Below are 19506 nucleotides of genomic sequence, written 5' to 3'. Positions count from 1 at the left end.
GTAAATGTCAGCTCTGATTTAGGGATCTATTTGCATGACTGCTTTTCCCACCTCCCCGCAAGGATGGGGATGGTGTCTAATTCTCTGCGCATCACACACCCAGCTCAGGGCCTGGTCTTGCTGGTGAAGGGAAGGGCAGCTCTCCGATTTGGGGATTCCCTTGGCGTTCCTGATTTCCCTGGAGAGTTTATTGCACCTGAGGGAGCCCCTTCCTTCAGCAGTGGACCTTGTAGGGTCAGGCAAGCAAGTCTGTGAGGCCTCAGCCTTCCTCTCTCTCTCTCCCAAGCTGCTGCCATTTTGGATGGCCCCGAGCACTGTTTGCAGTGAGGTCCCTCCTCAACGTTGGGATATCAGAGCTGGAACAGCTGCGTGTGAGGCAGGGTTCCCTCGGTTGCAGGGGACAGGATCCCTACGCAAACTGGCTAAAGCAGGAAAGGCAATTCATTGGCTGGGGGGAACTCATCTGTCCAGCAAGGGTTTCAGGCATGGTTGGTCTCGCTCCATCTTTGAGGTCTGCTTCCTTCCTGTTGGTCTCGTTCTCTGTTAGAATCTGCCCAAGTGGTGGCAAGAGTCTCAGGGAAGGCTCTCATTGGCCCACTTCAGGCCCCTGTGCCCAATTCCTGAAGCGGTCATTGGTGGCCAGGGGGATGGGGTATTTTCATTGGCCAGGCTCAGAGCAGGGGCGAGGTCATCTCCTTCTAAGCCCCGCAGCCTGACGAGGGTGGGGAGGGTTGGCTTTCCACAAAGAAGAGATGTTCAGGCCACTCCCCAGAGGGACACATGAACGCGCCCCACCTGGGAGCAAGTGGAAGTCCAGAAGGCGTCTCTGGATTCCAGGGGCTGCTCATGGAAAGCTTGGGGTTTGCGGAAGGCTACCAGGAAGGGGTGCTTCTGGAGAGAAGGCCAGCATTTCTGTTGTTAAGGGAGTGATTTATATTTGGATTCCTTTCTGGGATCATACACCAGGAAGGAAGAAGGGAACAGACGTTGCTGGGCCCCTATTCTGTGCCACACACTGGACTAAGCTCTGTGTGCTTCATAACGCCAAAAGCAAGCATGGGTTTTGGAAGGAAACTCCAGAGGTAAGCAAGGAGGAAGAGAGTGGATGCCCACATCCCAATCCTGTTCCGCCCCTTCCTAACTACATGGCCTCAGGCAGCTTGCTTGACCTCTCTGTGCCTCAGCTTCTTCATCTTAAAATGAGAGCAGTAATACCCACTGTGCTGTTACGGTCTAGATTATATGAGCTAATGGGTTGAAGTATTTAGAACAACATCTGGTGCATTGTAAACTTCCAGTGAAAGCTAGTCATTGTTTTAGTCTGTCTTGGTGGCTCTAACAAAAATATAAACTGGGTGGCTTATAAACAACAGAAATGGACTTCTCACAGTTCTGGAGGCTGGGAAGTCCAAGATCAGGGTACTGGCAGATGTGGCTGGTGAGGGCCTGCCGCCTGGTTCATCGACGGCTGTCTTCTCGTCGTGTTTCTGCAGACGGTGGAGCTGGGGATCTCTCTGTGGGGTCTCTTATGAAAGCACTCATCCCACTCATGGGGCTCCACCCTCAAGACCTAATCACTTCCCAAAGGCCCCGCTTTCTCATACACTCACATTAGGAATGAGGCTCCAACATATGAATTTGAGGGGGGACACAGTTTGCGCCACTCGTTATCATTACTACTTTTACTGCAATTAATTGGGGGAAGGGGATAGAAAGTAGAACTCTTATGGTGGAATTCAAGGCATAGCAGCAGGGTTTACCAGGCATCAGTTTGGGGAGGTAGGGGATGCCTTTCTGGAATCCAAAAATCAGACCCAGAGGCTGCTCCTTTAGCTGCATCCCTGCTCATCTCCTGGGGGGTCTTCAGACTTACCTGCCTCGCACACCTGTCCTAGGATGTGCATATTTTATAAGTTGCTGGTTCTGGCTGCCACTTGGCATTGCCTCTCTCTCTCTCCCCCTGCCCCCCATGCTGAAAGGCCCCAGGTCAGTGAGGCCCAGAGATGAGGAATCAGCATTGTCATGGCGACCAGACTTCATCTATGGCTTCAGGGGCTCTGGGAGCAGTAGATGAGTCTCAGTCCCTGGGACTGGCCAGTGTGGGCCCCTCTCCATGACCTGGCTTCTCCCATGAAGCCTCATCTGGGTATCTCTGGTCCCCACTTGTCTGCCCATCTAAGACCTTTCTTAGAGCGTTGGCAGTTGCCATGGAAACAGCTCTTGAGGCAAAACGGCCCACTTGGGCTGAGAAAAAATTCCTCAAGAAAATGGGGAGATTGCCAGATTCCCCAGCTCGCTGAGGGGGCCCCAATTCCTGGAGCCTCCAAAGACTGCTACCTCTGAATGGACCTGGAACTGGCAGATGGATCCTCACCCAGCTCACAGGGCCCCTTGCCTGTCTCCTGCTTTCAGTCTCCCCTCCTCCAGCACAGCCCCCGTATCAGCCGTATGAGTTAGAACTGGGGTCATTTCAGAAAGATGGACACCCCTCTGCTCAAAAACCATCCATGGCTCCCTATTGCCCCCAGAGGAAAGTCGGTGCCTTGCAGGGGTCTTCTTAACAGCCCTGTCTCCTGCCATCCCATTCCACATACTCTCTCACCACACTTGATCAAGCCTCTGTGCCTTTGCACACAGTTCTCTCTGCACGGATGCCTCCTCCTTCCATGGCTCCACTTAGCAAAGGCTTTGCACCCTCCAAGGCTCAGCCCAAATGTCACCTCCACCAAGAAGCTTCCCCTGATATCGCCAACCAGCTTCTCTGTGCTTTGTACAGAGCCAGGGTCACAAACTCGGCCACCAGTGACCAGGAAGGGGACACAGTGAGTAATGTAGGGACTATGTCGTCACTTCTGCAAAGAGATCTGCACTCTCTCGTTACAGCTAAAAGTGAGAATGACTTGGCCCATCTTTCTTACCAGATCGCTCTGATTTCTACACCAGCAGGACCCAGGGCATGCTCTGTGGTGAACTGCCACTGACTCATGGCCCCACAGTCAAGGGAGTATTAGGGAGAGGTGGAGACGGCAGATAACCCCATCCTGTTTGTAATGCAGGCCAATATGGCTGGTTCACTGGAAGTCTGGACTTTAGGTGCTCTGAGGAGGTGCCCCTCCTGGGTGCCCCTGCACCCACCTCCCCTACATGAGGGCAGAGACTGGGCCATCTCACACCCACAGCTTCTAGCAGGGAGTGTGGCACTCAGAAGGTGTTTGCTAGCAGCGTTCTGAATAGATGTTTGAATGCACAGATCTGTGCTGTTTCCTGAACCTGTCAAACGTGCTCCTGCCACAGGGCCTTTGCACTTGCTGTCCATACTGCCTTCAATCAGATAGTCACATGTCTCCTTCTTCCTATATTCAAGTTTCTGCTGAAAGGTCACCTTCTTAGAGAGGCCTTCTCTGAGCACTCAACCTAAAATAATACCCTCTCCCCCATCTCTGTGCCCCATTCCTCTTTATATTTTATCCGTAGCATATCCCACCACCTGCCACTGTAATCATTCTATTTTCCCGGCATTTACATAGTGCTTCCAATGAACCGGGCATGCTTCTAAAACATCAGCAATGTGAACTCATTTAATCCTTCGAACAAACAACCCTGTGAGGGAGGAGCTACTGTCCCTGCTGTTTTTCAGATGAGGAAGCTGAAGCACAGAGAGGTGTGGTGACTTGCCTGAGGTCACATAGCTGGTGAGTGGCAGCGCAGGGACTCAGACTCAGGCTGTCTGGCTCCAGGGGTGATGACCTTATTCGTCCCGCCTTTCTTTATCTGTTTGTTCCTATCTCCCCCCACCCCTGGAGAATGCCAGCCCCCTCAGTTCCCAGATCCAGGCCTGGGGCCTAATAGATGTTTAATAAATATTTCTTGGAAGGATAGAGCAAAGGAGATGGGAGGATCAGAGAACTGGAGGGAAGAATCCCTGGCCTTAAGAGCTTTCCGGTAGCCCAATGTCCAGGCCATCTTGCCGGAAGTTTCTCAGCCTCCCTGAGGGTTTGAGTCAGCCTGTCTGGGAGAGGCCCCAGCCCAGCCTCTCTCACCCTCCCTCGCCCTCCCTCACCCTCCAACAGGGCCTCTGTCTACTGACCTCTCCCAGGCAAAGGTGCCAAAACCGCACTCCTGGAACCCCAGGCCCATGCTGAGCACACTTCCTCCTGTGACAGGACCACGGAGGAGAACGTTCCAGGCCGGAGGCAGGAAGTCTCGGAAACAAGGTGGCCTGGAGCGGACGGGGCTGTTGGGCGGCCGGGGGGGGGCGGGCAGGGCTGTCATCGGCCAGATGTGCTGAGAGCCTCAATGTGGCTCAGGGGGACAAGCAGACAGGACATGAGGAGAAGGCTGGAGAGGGGCCCGGCTTCCGACGCTGCGGCCTGCCGGTGCCCGCGATGTAGCCAGCATTCCCCATCATCTGACCCTGTTCTGAGGGGTTCCAGAGAAGGCCCGCGCCCTGCCAACTTCTCCGTGGACCCTCAGATAGTAGCTCTGCCGAGGGAGCAGTGGGAATGCATTTCCTAGGCTCTCCCTTGCCGGTAATATTCGTAAGTTGTCGAGATTGGGACAGGCACTCTGCCCAGGGCCTCCCCAACCGTGTTTCACTGAACGCTCACAGCCCCTGGAGGCGGATGCTAGGGATGAGGAGCCTGAGGCTCAGAGAGGTGAAGTAACCCGTACCAGGTCCCACAGCCTGCAACTGCGGGAGCTGGGATTCAATCCTAGCTCTAAGTGGTAGGGAACCGGGTTCCGGGAAAAATCAGAAGAGAAGCCGAATTCTACCCTTGGCTCACTTGTGGGGGTAACCTGGGGAAAGATCATGAAACTGGTTTGAATTTCAGTTTTCCCATCTGTCAAGTGGGAATAAGGGGGAATTGGCATCGTGTGAGACCCTTCGAGGGGCTGGCTGTTTTGCTAGGTGCATCCGGTCGGTCCTTCTTGATCTTCATAGCCCGCTGGGCAATCCCCATGTCCCAGAAGCAGAAATGGAGGGTCAGAGATGTGGGGAGTGGGTGCGAGCCCTCACAGCCAGGGCCACCTCCTGGTGACGCCGTGCGGCTCTGTGTGGACAGAGGCGGGACCACAGCCTGAGTTCAGCTGAGGGATTTCACTAAGTGGAAAACTGCTTTGCAAAGGCTCCTACGGAGGATGTGGGGATGCGGGAAGGGAGATGGGGCCGAGCTGAGGGCAGGCATGGCAGTGGCCAGGGCAGCGTCTGGTATGGGAGGAGGAAGCTCCGAGGAACCCCTGGCTGCAGCCTGGCTTCCATCCCTCCTCTGCCCCCAGACACATTCCAGGCTCGTCTTCAAGTTCCGTTGGTTTCTGGAAGCGCGGCTCTTTGCTTTGGTACAGAATCTGCTAGCTGGATGCCACCCAGCTTTCTCCTCACCCGGGACAGGGATGCTGCTGGTTCTCCCAGATAAGTCACCATCAACGTTTGCTGAGCACCTACTGTGCGGGGGGCACTGTGTCCGCCCACGTCATTGCTTCATGACCTGCTCATGAGAACTCTAGGAGGGAGGTCGTAATAACAGCCCCATTTTACAGACAGGAACACTGAGCCTTGGAAAAGAGAGAATTTGGTTGCTTAACTAGGAAGGGCCTTTGAACCTGGTGGCTTAGCCGCTGGGTGGCTTGGAGTGGGGCAACAAACCTGAGACCACCTTATCACAGACTTGCTCTCGGGTTGTGGGGTGAGAGGCCTCTACATCAACCTTCAATCCCTGGGCCAGAAATCTTAGAACTGCAAGGGGTCCCAAGAGATCACTTTATCCAAACTCCCTGATTTTCTGAAGGGAAGGTTTTATTTTATTTTTGTTTTTAAGATTTATTTATTTGAGAGAGAGAAAGAGAGAGAATGTGGTGGGGAGGGGCAGAGGGAGAGGGAGAGAGTCTTAAGCAGACTCCACGCTGAGCGCAGAGCCGGACGCGGGGCTTGATCCCACAACCCTGAGATCAGGGCCTGAACCGAAACGAAGTCAGACACTTAACCGACTGCACCACCCAGACGCCCCTGAAGGAAAGGTTTTAGTATTGCCCTTTCATAGGCACCTCAACCACGGCTCCTCAGAGAGGTAAAGCGATTTGCTCGTGGTCACACAGCATGGAGCTGAGCCACACTGTCTTTTTGCTGGTACAAGACTAGCAATAGACAGACACATGGCCCGTTCAACTATGGCATTTTTTTTTAAAGTTGGAAGGGAGGCTTTGACACCATCAACTCCAACCTCCTTGTTTTTACAGATGGGGAAACTAAGGCCGCCAAAGTGTCCGGGATTTATCTAAGGACATGTGCCAAGCAGAGCCTGTGAAAGTATAAAGACCTCTGCCTCTCAGTAGCCCTGTGACCTTGGGTAGGACTCAACCTCGATGGGCCTCTGCTTCTTCAACTCTAAAATGGCCATAATAATGCCCGCCATCCCCTGGAGTTTGTGTGAGGGGATGTACGTAAGTGCTTCTCAGCATCCTGGCACACATAGGTGCTCAATAAAATATCATTGTTTTGATGATTATTATTAATACTATTTAATAATAGCCCTGACGGGGGCACCTGGGTGGCTCAGTTGTTAAGCGTCTGCCTTTGGCTCAGGTCATGATCCCAGGGTCCTGGGATCGAGCCCCACGTCAGGCTCTCTGCTCCATGGGAAGCCTGCTTCTTCCTCTCCCACTCCCCCTGCTTGTGTTCCCTCTCTCGCTGTGTCTCTGTCAAATAAATAAATACAAATCTTTAAAAAAAAATAATAATAATAATAGCCCTGACATTCTGGGCTCCAGAGCTCCTTACCAGGATGGTCTGCTGGTCTCAGATATCTGGCCTGGGGCTCTGGTGTGAGTTTCAGGGGCCTGGTAAGGTCCAGTTCTCATGCATCCAATGGAGCTATAAAGAAGGAAGGAGGGACCAGAGCCTGGGGGTTGAAAACAAGGGCTTCAGAAGCAGGAGCCTGGGGCTCAGCTTGCTTGTTCTTCTCTCCCACAGCAGGTTGGGGCCCTGCTGATGGAGAAAGTTCCTTTGGCTGCCAGCTCTCAGGGGTCTCAAGGAGGCGGGGGAGAAGCTGTGCTTGGGGCTGATGTAGCCTGGCCCTCGGGGCTGAAGGTGAGCTGTGCTGGCCTGGACTAGGGGCAGGGGTTAAGGGGGCAGGGGCTGAGACGATGACTTCTTGAGGAGCACCCAGGAGCCCCTGGGAGTCTAGGCTCCAAGCCCACACTGTGAGCAGGACCCTGAGCATATGTCACCGGCCGGCGCCTGGCCTGGGGAGACGACGACCACCGTTGGCAGCCCTCTCAGACCACATCCTGAGCAACTCATGTCAACGCCCCCAGAGCTGCTGCCTTCCAGATAAGCTATGTACATAGCTCGGGGATTGCTTGCGTGAGCAGACTCAAGGCTGACTTTAGGGGATTAGGCAGGTCGGGTGCTGGGCCTCGTAGTCTTGGGGGACCTAAGCAGGGGGGAATTTGTTTACAGGCCACCTCCAGGGGCTGGGGCAGTGTTTATGGGAAGAGGCACAGGCTATCTGCCTGGGGGCTTTGGACACGAGCTGAGTGCTTGGGAGGACACACAGTGTTTGTGCATCGGACACACTAATGGGGCCAGAGTGGCTTCTGAGCTTGGAAAGAAGGACGTCCACCCAAACGCTCTCACTAGGGGCCTTATGCGGCCGGCCACTGTTGCTGGGTCTGCCATACAAGAGTGGGGCCGGGTTTGCAAGGAAGTGTCCATGCTCTCCCTGGGCCCCGGAACCTGATACCAAGCCAGGCTCTCATCTGGGGCTGGGGATCCAGCCCAGGCTCAGTCCCAGGGTCTCCTGCTTCTGGGCCCTCATCACTGTTGGAGGTTTCCTGGGGCCTCTGGTCTCTGAGCAAGGGGCTCGTCCAGGTCCAGGGCTGTAAGCTCCACTCTGTGGCCCGCTCCTACAGGTTCCTAAGCTCAAACAGGGCCCCATCCAAACCCAAAGAAAATGGGACAGGCTGTTAGGCAGCCAGCACTTTCTAGCTTCATTGCAGTGACTCAGTGTGAGCTCCTAAGTGTGGGCGTGGGACTAGGGAGGAAATTCTCTCCCGACACAGAGCTAATTCTGTCCCGGGGCTGGCGGCCAGCCTGCGGTGGGAATATCTGCAGTGCAGTGTGGTTTCGAGGTTCCTGAGTCCCTCCGAGCTGGGGATCCAGGGATTGTAACCCCTAAGGTGTGTCTCTCAGAGAGCGATCTGTCGGGCGGTGGGCAACTGGCGGGCGGGGGCAGCCAGGGAACTCTGCAGCAGACAGACGTCAGAACCTACAGAGGCTGCCGGGGCCGGTGGGAGGCGAGCATGCGGCTGAGGAGGGCCTTTTGTGAAGGAGGAGTGGTGCGTGGAAGGCCTCTTTACACTTCAGTTGCGGGCCAAGGCTGTGATTTTGGGCAAGGAGAAATAGCACAGATTTGGGGGTCAGAGCATCCTCGGTTCAAATCCTAGGCTGAGGTTTAAAGGCCACGGGAGCCCTGCTCGGCCACTTCACCTCTCTGAGTGAGACTCCATTTGCAGATCTCTGCAGGGAGGCTCCAGAGGGGTGAGGCGTGAGGGGGGTGTGAGGGGCCAGGCAGAGGTCTGGGCTCCGGGGACACACTACACACAGGACAGACTGAGCCCCTCTTCTTCTCTGTGGCTTAGGGAGGGTCACTTGCTCCGTCTGGACCCCAGTTTCTCCAGCCACAAAACGGGGTGCCCGCTGAGGGAGAGGCATCCCCCTTCCCGAGGTTGCAGGGAGCTGGAGGAGAGGCCTCCAGGGCTGCCATCTGGCCCGTCAGGGTGGGCAGTGGGGGAGGTGGCAGAGGAGGACGTCAGCCAGGCCAGACCTCCCCCTTGAAGGGAAGCGCTTCCTGCCTTGGGCCCGTGGCCAGGAGGTTAGTGGCAGGCCGGCCGTGGCTGGAGAGGCAGCGGGGTGGGAGAGCGAGGGGCCGCTGGTAGCGGGGGGCCGGGTCAGCGCAGAGGTGAGTGAGGGCAGGCGAGGGGCCGGCTGAGCCTCTCACGGGGGAGGACTGGGACTGGGGGCGGGGAGACAGAAGACAGGGAGACTACACGGAGGAGAGAGAGACACGGAGACACACACGCAGAGCTGAGGAGAAAGAGAGAGAGGGGCTGAAGGACGAGAAACAGGGAGAGACCCCGACTGACAGACACAGACGGAAAGGGAGCTGAGTTCTTTGCAGCCTTAGGGCACCTGTTTAGCCGAGGGGCATGAACAAAGACACAGAGGGGAAGCCGGAGGCACACGGCTGCTGCCCAGATGCCTCCCAGCTCTGCTGTCCCCTGAGCCCGTGGGGACACAGGCCAGCAGGCAGTAGCTGGGGAAGGTGGGGCCTTGGACGCAGATGGACCAGATTCAAATCCCCGCACTGCCGCTCACCAGATGTGTGACTTCCGGCAAGCAACCCCACCCCCACCCCCTCTGGCCTCAGCCGTCCGCTTGAGAAAGCAGGATTGGTGACAGCCACCCTCGCAGTGTTAGGGGGAGGTCCGGGTGGGGAAAGGCCCCCGTGGTGCATCCCAGCCTCCAAGCCCGGGCCGGGGGCAGCAGGCTCCACGCATGCCTGCAGGATGGATGCACGAATGCGCCCCCATCTCCAAAAGACTTTTCCTGCAGCACCTGGGATCATGACACATTCCTGTTCAGACCATTCACTAGAGGCAGGGGGGCCCAGCAGAAAACTCGCGGGGAACCTGGAACCTCGTTTTGCCCCATCTATAAAATGCACACCATGAACCCTGCCAGATTGACCCTGGTGGGGGCTCTTAGGTGGTTCCACTGGAGCAAAGACCAGAGAATTCCAGAATGTTCTGGGCAGGCGAGGTGGTAGACAAGGAAAGAGAGTGGGTTTGGCAGTTCGGCAGGCTGAGTTTGAAGCCTAACATGACACCTACCTGCCTGGAGCTTCCTCCTCCATCCACAGTGCCTGATTTGACCTACCTTGCTTACCTGAGTGATCTGTGTGACCTTGGGCACGTTACTCACCCTCTCTGGGCCTCAGTTTCCTCTTCGTAATAGTGCCTAGAATGGTGCCTAGAATGTAGTGAGGGCTAAATACATGTTTGTTTAATAAAAATGAAGCCAGTAACATCCGCCTGAGGTTTTTGCTCTCTGTGGCAGGAGGAATCAGATGTGAACTTGAGCCCCCATCCGTCCTGGGCAGGAGCTGGGCTCACCAAGGAGGTACGAGGCCTTGGGTGCCACGGAGCCAGCTTACTCTGGGCCAGGGCTTCCAGTGGCGCATCCAAGTTCATTCCCAGTCTGAGAGGAGGCTTCAGGGTGGGGCACCGAAGGGCCCTGGGCCGGGCCAAGGCTGCTCTCTTGGTCCTCAGCCGGCCAAGCGTGGCTTCATCGGGGATTCAGGGATGCAGGCGTGGGCTGAGCACTGCCCGAACATGAACACCAGCCAAGGATTCGGGGTGTCTGTTTGTTTGCTCTGGGTTTTCCTGGACCTCAGGAGATGAGAGAGGGCTGACACAATGACACCCCTGCATCCATCCTCATTCACATCGCCAGCCTCCGGAAGCCCCCACACTTGACCTCTCTTTCTTCACGGTGCTCATTTCCTCTTAGCCGCGTTTTCTGTCCTTCTCCCTCCCACCGCTGCTCCCACGGGGCCATTGTAATCTGTTCAGTGTGCATCTTGTTATTTGGCGGTGTTCTTGCAAAATGTTTGTTACTGTTTTGTGTGCATCGCTGCTTTTGCGTGTGTGTTTTCAGTGCACTTAAGTGCTGTTATGGTTAGGTGGTTTTAAGATGCTCCGAATACTGCTGCTGTGTATACCCTGGATGATCTGTTGCTTTTACCAGCTGCACAGCATTCACTGGTTCCCTCTCCCACAACGGACATTCAGGGGCCTCCAGCTTCCAGCCATCAGTGGACGCCTCTGTGTGCTTGCCCCCCCCCAGCCCCCCGGAATCTTGATTGTTTTTGTGCACACAGTCTCCCCGTGGTCTCTTGCCCCTGACAGCCAGACCTTCACTCTTTGTTGGAGGATTGACCTCAGGGGCTGGGAGTGCCTGGGAATGCACATGGGCAGGGCAGAGGGATACAAATACTCAGCCTCCTGGACCGTGACCTCCATTGTTCCCTGAGCGCAAGCAAGAGCCAAGGGCACCTTCTGCACCCTTGCCCAGCCTCCTCCCCTTCCGGATCCTATTTCTCCACTCCCTTACTGATTTTTCCTGGAACATTTCCTTGATAAATTACTTTTGCAGGGATCCTCACTTGAGGTTTGCTTCTGGAGAGCTAAAGCTAAGTCATGCCCCCCCGCCACACACACACACACACAAATACTGCACATGAGCGTCCTGGTGTTTGGTGCCTCCCGGGGCTGGAAGGTGCACAGGGGTTCATGGGTACCCACAGTGTGGCATGAGAGCCGTGCGCCGCCACCCTGCCATCCTGAGGGGTAGACATGCCAGCTTTGTATTCGTGCCATAGTCCAGTGGGCACAAAGTGTTATCTGGCTGTGGTTCTCATTTGCATGTCTTTGAGCAAGAATTTGTCATATGCTGACATTTGGAAGTTTCCCTCTGGTAAATTACCTATTCATATCGTTTGACCTTTGTTCTGTTGGGATTGCTCTCTTTTTGGATTTGAAGGAAGGAGTTTCTTGTACATTGTAGATGACAATCCCTTGATGGGTTTGGAGATTATAAATATCTGGGAGGCAGGCAGCCCTGGAGGCAGGGCCTGTGTGTGTGTGTGTGTGTGTGTAACCCATTGTAAGGATGGGACTTGGGCCCCAGCGTGGGTGAGGCCATGGGGCAGAGAGCTGGGGATAAGACCCCCCACACTCAGTGTGAACCATCTGGAGGAACCACAAATAGCAGTGCTAGGTTATAACAATAATGCCAACGTGTAGGTGTTATAGATTGAATTGTATCCCCCCCCAACAAATTTGTATCTTGATGTCCTAACCTCCAATATCTCAGCATGTGACTGTATTTGGAGACAGGGCCTCTGAAGAGGTGGTTAAGGTAAAATGAGGTCATTAGGGTGGACCCCAATCCCTCCTGACTGGGCTCCTTATAAGAAGAGATCAGGATGCAGACCCACACAGAGTGAAGACCATATAGGACGCAGGGAGGAGGTAGTTGTGTATGAGCCAGGGAGAGGGACCCTCGGAGAAACCAATCCTGCCAACACCTCGATCCTGGACTTCGAGCCCCCAGAACTGTAAGAAAATCAACATCTGTTGTTTGAACCGTCCAGCCTGGGGTCCTTCGTTACAGCAGCCCGAGCCGACTGCTACGGTAGGCAAGACGTGCCATGTTCCCAAAGCCTCGGGGGAGAAGGGCACCTGCCTCCTTGCAGGACTGTTACCCGGGACAGCATTTCTGACGGGCTTGGCCCCTGCCACACAGAAGTGTCTGGTAAATGACGAAGCCGGTAATGAATACCACACGTACCTCTTAAGCACTTGGGCTGTGCCAGGCACTGAGCTGGGGACTGGTGAAGAATGAGCGTCTGCCGTCCGGCAGGCCTTTTCGGGGTGCTGGGGGGGCAGCGGGTAGGACTTGGTCAGCATCGCAGGGAGAGGACTGGGCGCTGGCCAGAGTGGAGATGAAGGGACGAGTGGGGTCAGAAGTGGGTACCGATAGAAAACTCTAGAGGATGCTGATTCTGGCCACCCCCACCCCCACCCCACAAACACCAGCAACAGTGACAGACTACAGTGGCCTTAGGCTCTACAGGGTGTGTGTACAGTGCTTCACAGACCTTACTTTACCTCCCTGTGCCTCCGTGTCCCCATCTGTAAATGGGTACACTCATGTCCCGGCCGCAGAGGGCTGTCGTAAGGCGGGTGTGAAGTGTGTGGCCTGCTGTCCAGCACACGGGAGGTGCTCTGTTAGTTACAGTGGTGAGCTTTCGTGCCCCAGGCAGCGCCCAAGTGCCCCAAAACACACCCCACCTACTCAAGCCTCACAGCAGCCTGGGGATTAGTCCTCGGATCGGCCCCGCTGCGCTGGGATCGCAGTGGAGCCCCCGAGAGGGCTCAGCCCCCATCCAGGCTGCTGTAGCAGGATGCCCGAGACTGTGGGGCTGAAGCAACAAACCTTCATTCTCACAGTTCTGGAGGCTGCGAGGTCCAAGACCACACCTGAACAAGTTGCTTCTCCTCTGGGCCTCTGTTTTGGGACCTGCCAAATGGGGATGATAACACTTGTCCTGCCTGCTTCTCAGGGCTGCTGGGAGGGTGAGCTGAGGCCATAAAGGAAAAGAAAGCCATCCTTTCTTTTGTGCGCTTCCTGTAGGTCTCCAGGAGGGGATGCCAGGGAGGAGGGGGCGCCGAGGCAGGGTGCTGTCTCCGTGGCCTGGGCAGTCTGTCTTAGCAGTCTCAGAGCAGCCCAGCTCAAGGTGTTCCAAATGGGTGTAAGCTCAGGGTCACTGGTCCTGAGAACTGGGGAAGGTGGACTCCTTGAGGGGCTAGGAAAAGGAGAGCAATGTGTAGGTGCCCGGGAAGATGGAGCTGGACGCCCTAGTGCATGAGGAGGGGTGAGGACAGATGTAGCAAGAGGTGCTCCGCCTTCTGGAAAGCACAGTGGTTAAGAGCAGGGTTCAAGGTCTGATCATCCTGGGTGTGAATTGGTCACCAGCCTCGACAATAGCCTCGCTCCCTCGCCTTCACATGGGGGAGTCACAGCAGCACCACTCCCGGGGCTTCCTGGGGACGTGTGAGCTAGTGCAGTGAAAGTATTTATATAGCGTTTGGGCTCTTGTGTGCACCCAATCAATCATTATTTATCACCCGGAAACCAGTGGAAAGTATAACTCTCTGCAGACCTAAGAAGCAGCCGGAACCAGTGCAGAAGGCTGAGGGGAGGCAGCAGCGTGGATGCCGTTGCTGCCTTTGACCTGCAAATGTGACTCTGAGCTTCCTTGTGGCCACGTCAAAAAGGGAAATGTGATCAGTTGTTGAACTTGAATTATTAAGAATGAGGAAACAGTCCAGTGTCTCAGGGGAAGCAATGTTGTTCTTTACCCTGAATTCTCCTGGGCATTTCCCACTGAGCAGGGGCCTTCACAGAGGGCACCCGAGAGAGGCAGTGGGTGGGCCATGGCTCACGGACCGGGATACACATGGCATTGCAGGTATGATTTTCACGTGGAGCCGAGTCTAAGCATCTTGAAGGAAAGACGAAGGGGAACCTGGCAAGGTGGCTCAGGGAAGGCAGCTCTGTAGGAGGATCAAGAATGTGACGAAGGTCTGAGCTCTCGGGCTTCAAAGCTAAGGCTTAAAGAGCTCCAAGGGGTGAGTGGCGGGACTGGGGACCGCTTAATCCCTCAGGGAAGCAGGGGAAGCCCAAGACACTGCTCACTTGGGGTCCTTGGAGGTCCGAACTTCCCACCTGTGTGGCCTTGGGCAAGTTGCTTCACCTCTCTGAACCTCCATTTTTTGCACCTGCAAGTTAAAGTTACCCCTTCAGGGCTGTCGGGAGCATTGCATGGAGCCTGGCCGAGCAGTGTTGGGCATATAGTGAGCACTCAAATAAATATTGGCTATGTGTATATACACATACAATGGATCTATAGTTATACTTTCTTCAGGAGCTTCCTGATTACTTGTTTAAGGAACACAAATAACTAGAACTTTATAGCTCTTTTTAATTTACAGTTGGCCAAGGGTTCGTTGTCGCTTCACCTGACCTTCCCAACAACACGAGGGAGGCATTCTTACCCCTATTTGCGAGGCAAAGAGATTAGAGGAGCTTAGAGAAGCAAAATCCTTGCTTGTGTCACCCTTGTTCCGCCCTTGAACCCAGAAGTGGGGAGATAAGTGGGCAGGACTCACTGGTCCTGTGGCCTTCCCAGCCCCTCCTCCCTTCCCAGGCCAAGTTCATTTTAGGCGGGCCTTAAGAGTAGAATCCTGGGGCACAGCAAAAATGGGAACAGCATAGTGCTTGCCCGTTCTAAGAACTTCACACGTGACTTTCAAGCCTCACAGCCATCCCATGAGTTAGAGACTGTGAGGATCACACCCATTTTACAGATAAGACAACTGAGGTGCAGAGAAGCTAACTGACTTGCCCGTGCTCACAGGAGTTTTGTGCAGACCCAGGATTTGGGAGCTGGCAGCCTGGCCAGGCCCCAGCATCTGTGTCCTCTACCCCTCCGCTGTACTGCGCAGAAACGGGCTCAGGCGGGAGGGATGTGGGTCGGGACAGGCCGAGGGCGGGCGTGTGATGAAACGCTCTCCCGGGAGGGCCGAGGGGCTCGGGGGAGGGCACAAGCCAACTGGGGACACTGACTCACTTGATTCCTAGTCGGCTGAGGGGGTGGACGGATGGACACGACCAGAGGATGTCAGCGCCACTTTGTGCTGGCTCAGCCTGCCCACCCCCCGCCCTGCTCACAGATGAGAAGACATGGCCTCTGACCCCGAGCTGCTCCCGGCCCAGCCAGAGAGCCAGATGTGACGTTATCTGTGTCCAGGGCATCTCTGCAGACGCTGTGCAAAGTGCTGGATCCCCACTCCTCTTCACTCTCCTCTTGGGGCTCAGACACCCCCCCACCCCGCCGCCGACGGCCAATGAAGGAGGCATGCTGGGCCCGGGGAGACTATCCTGCCTGCCCCAAGAAGTGTAGGACTGATGCCCAGGCTGGGGGACACCCCTCTCCAGCCTGCTTCGGGCTTCCTGGCCTTGCTCCGGCCCCAGCACACCTCTGTCCTGTGCCTTGTGACTGGCTGTGAGCTCCTGTGGGAAGGGACCCTATGGAAACCATTTCCTCATCCCTGCGGCCTGCACGGCCCAGCGTAGGGAATGAGGACATGGTCATTTTGTTCTCAAGGAAATGCTTGGTGCCTGTCATCGGACCATGATTTCAGGGGCAGCACGTAGGGATGGTGAGAGCCCTTGTTCAGCAGATCTGGTCATGACCACCAGTCATATTCCCCCCCAGTTATGGGGGTGGGGCATGCTGTTCCCATGTGCTCTCTGCATTCCAGGGGCCACAGGAAGCCCTGGGGGACCCCTCACTGGGCACGTTGGGACTATCTTCCCAGCCTGCAGAAGTAGGATGATACCCAAGTGGGGTGACACTTGAATTCTGAGTCCCTTGAACCCAGAGTGATGCTCAAGGGGCTTGTCCAAGTGGCTTTTATTTAATAAAAGCGAAAGATGACTTTTCTGCCATAAAATACAACCTCAAGCCCATTAAGGACCAGCAGTGCATTTCCACAGTGGAAGTTGAGTTATTTATAAAGAAGCCTTGATTGGCAGTCTCGAGAGCTGAACATCTGGTTTGGAGCCCATGTGTCAGGATGGGAAGAGCTTGGGTGGTGGAAGGTGCCTGGGCGTAGGGCTGTCAGAGCCCCGTGTTCAAATCCCATCTTGGAATTCAGCGGTTTCCGCCCCCCTCAACCCGGGCCCTAACGGAATCACAAATACTTTTTGAGGGTTTATTATGCGCCAGCACGGAACCGATGCGCCATATTGCCAGGGCCTGCGATTTTTACATCCATTCTGCGAAGGAGTGAGTATCCCCATTTTATTGATGAGGAAGCAAAGGCTCAGAGAGGAGTCATGGATCCAAAGCCACATAGCTGGCAGATGGTCGAGGTTGGGTTTGAACCATGCCCGTGGGCGTGCCTCCAAGACCTCCCAAGCTTGCCAACTCCCCGGAATCTCAGTGCGTTCCTCCTTAGATTGGGAAAATCCCCAACAAGGTGGTTCTGGGAATTGGCCCAAGTACCACTTAAGTTGCCTGGCACATGGTAGGTGCTCAGTGAATGTATTCGTGTCCGTCTCCTCCCCAGGCTGTTGCGCCGGCGGGTCTGCATGTGATCCACAGCCCCCACGAGGCCCGGGCAACGCCCAGGGGGAAGGAGGCTTCTCTCTCTGGGCCTCGGTTCCCCAGATCCAAAACGGGAGTAACCACGCCCGCCTCAAAGAGGCCCTGGGAAGACAAAACGAGGGGCGTAGTGGGTGTTCAGGGCCATTCCTCTTCTGTTGTCCCAGTTACTGGAATGGTGCTTTCTGGGGCTGTCCTGGCAGCAGACTCGCATGGAGCTATCCGCACACTCCCCCGCCGCCGCACCCCCCTTCCTCCCGTGCCTTCCTCTGCCCCTGCCCCTGATGCAGGCCCTCCTCTGGATGTGCTTGGGTGGGGCGGGGGTTGGGATGAAGGCGCCGGCAGTTCATCTGGGTTCGAGGGGCTCCACCACTCCCCAGCCTCTGCCCTTGGGCATCACTTAGCCTTTCTGAGCCTCTGCTTCCTCCTCTGTAAACTGGGAGCGGTGACAACAGATCCGATCTCTGGCTCTATCCCTGGATCCAACCGCTACCTCTCTATCCTCTCCTGCAGGTGTTTCTAGCTGTGCCCAGGGACTGACTGGCCAAGGACCCCCATCGGAGAGCCTTGGACACCCGAACAGTGAACGGTGAGGGGCTTCTGTGGTCTGAACAAATGTCTCCAAAGGGCACTGGTGGGGGACCCGTGACGAGGTGGGAGCACTTGGAGAATGCCAGCACAGGGTTTGGGAAACATGGCCGGAACCAAGTTCCCAGCACTACCGCACCCCTCCTTCATTGCACCGAGCATCACTGCGATTTTACCACGAGTTGAGGAATCTGACGAATGTTCGTTTCCCTCACTAGACTAAGGGGAAGGGGGGGGGTCCCAGAGAGGCAGCAAAACAGGGTTGTCAGGAGAACAGACTCTGAAGGAGGGGTGTGGCTCCTGGCTCCACCTCTTCTCCGTTGTATAACCTCGGGCAAGTGACTTAGGCTCTCTCCACCTCAGCTTCCCCGTCTGTAAAATGGGGTTTGTAGTTAAGTAAGTACTTAAGCCGTCAAGATACCAAACTGGCCTGGCTCAGAGTCAGGCAGAACCCTGTCGGCCTTGCTGGTGTTGGCCAAGCTCTTAGAGCCAGTCCCCTCACGCTTCCCCCACTGACCCCTGTCTCCCTTCGCAGAGAATGGGCGACGAGGATTACAACACCTCCCTCGCCTACGATGACTACTCGGATGATTTTGACCCCATCATGGTCTTGGAGGAGTCTTCTCCCCTGGAAGGCAAGGTGGCCAGGATCTTCCTGGTGGTGGTCTACAGCATCGTCTGCTTCCTCGGGATCCTGGGCAACGGGCTGGTGATCATCATCGCCACCTTTAAGATGAAGAAGACGGTGAACACTGTCTGGTTCCTCAACCTGGCCGTGGCGGACTTCCTGTTCAACATCTTCCTCCCAATCCACATCGCCTACGCCGCCATGGACTACCACTGGGTCTTTGGGACGGCCATGTGCAAGATCAGCAACTTCCTGCTCATCCACAACATGTACACCAGCGTCTTCCTGCTGACCGTCATCAGCTTTGACCGCTGCATCTCTGTGCTCCTCCCCGTCTGGTCGCAGAACCACCGCAGCGTGCGGCTGGCCTACGTGGCCTGTGTGGTCATCTGGGTCCTGGCTTTCTTCCTGAGCTCTCCGTCCCTGGTCTTCCGGGACACGGCCCGCGTGCATGGGAAAATATCCTGCTTTAACAACTTCAGCCTGTCCGCGGCCGGCTCTGCCCCGTGGCCCGCTCACACCCGCCTGGACCCCGTGGGCTTCGGCCGGCACATGGTGGTGACCGTCACCCGCTTCCTCTGTGGATTCCTGGTCCCCGTGCTCATCATCACGGCCTGCTATTTCACCATCGTCTGCAAGCTGCGGCGCAACCGCCTGGCCAAGACCAAGAAGCCCTTCAAGATCATCGTGACCATCATCATCACCTTCTTCCTCTGCTGGTGTCCCTACCACACGCTCTACCTGCTGGAGCTCCACCACGCCGCCATGCCCGGCTCCGTCTTCAGCCTGGGTCTGCCCCTGGCCACTGCCATCGCCATCGCCAACAGCTGCATGAACCCCATTCTGTACGTCTTCATGGGCCAGGACTTCAGAAAGTTCAAGGTGGCCCTCTTTTCCCGCCTGGTCAACGCTCTGAGCGAGGACACGGGCCACTCCTCCTACCCCAGCCACAGGAGCTTTACCAAGATGTCGTCGATGAACGAGAGGGAGACCAGCATGCTTTGAGGCTCATCTGGGAAGCCCGATGGACAGACACTCCGGCCTTGGAGGCCCCGAGCTCTGCCTTCTCAAGACCACGGCAGAAACCTCTTCAGGACCCACTGATGCCCGCTGTAGTCTGCCCGGGGCTGACCCGTGTTTTGAGCTGGGAGCCCAGGGCCTGGAACTCCTTTCTTCGAGTGGCCCGGTGGACAGGGCATGCCGTGTCCTCTCAACCGTCTGGACTGACTCTGTGAGGACCTGGGGCCTGGGGGAGGCGGGGGAGGGAGGCGAGCTACGGCCCTCAAAGGAGGCAGCCTGAAGGTGCTCACCCTCGAACTTCCCAGGGTGATGGTGCTTTGGGGGCGGCGGCTATTTGGGGGATGGGGGTGGTGCCAGCCCCTCGCCCCAGGCCCCCGCTCTCCCCTTGCCTTTGTTGCCTGGGGTCTGGGTCATGGCGGGCAGCGTCACCCACAGCTTCCACCCCGTCCCCGGGGACTGTCCCTTCCTTCCCTGGTC

The 19506-nt window shown here is 56.1% G+C and overlaps 1 protein-coding gene across 1 annotated transcript in view; it reads left to right on the top strand.

Annotated features, from left to right (window-relative positions):
- Positions 1-19506, top strand: part of CMKLR1 (chemerin chemokine-like receptor 1) — a 41623-nt gene extending 22117 nt beyond the window's left edge. The window contains exons 2-3 of the mRNA XM_021703525.1: positions 17307-17382; positions 17917-19506. Of these exons, the coding sequence (XP_021559200.1) occupies positions 17920-19014 (1095 nt within the window). The 5' untranslated portion in view covers positions 17307-17382; positions 17917-17919 and the 3' untranslated portion in view covers positions 19015-19506. The remainder of the gene's footprint in view (positions 1-17306; positions 17383-17916) is intronic.

The sequence above is a fragment of the Neomonachus schauinslandi genome, chromosome 14 (genome assembly GCF_002201575.2).
Source record: "Neomonachus schauinslandi chromosome 14, ASM220157v2, whole genome shotgun sequence".
Lineage (NCBI taxonomy): Eukaryota > Metazoa > Chordata > Mammalia > Carnivora > Phocidae > Neomonachus > Neomonachus schauinslandi.
The sequence above is the reverse complement of the archived record's forward strand: the minus strand, read 5'-3'. Positions and strand labels throughout refer to the sequence as shown.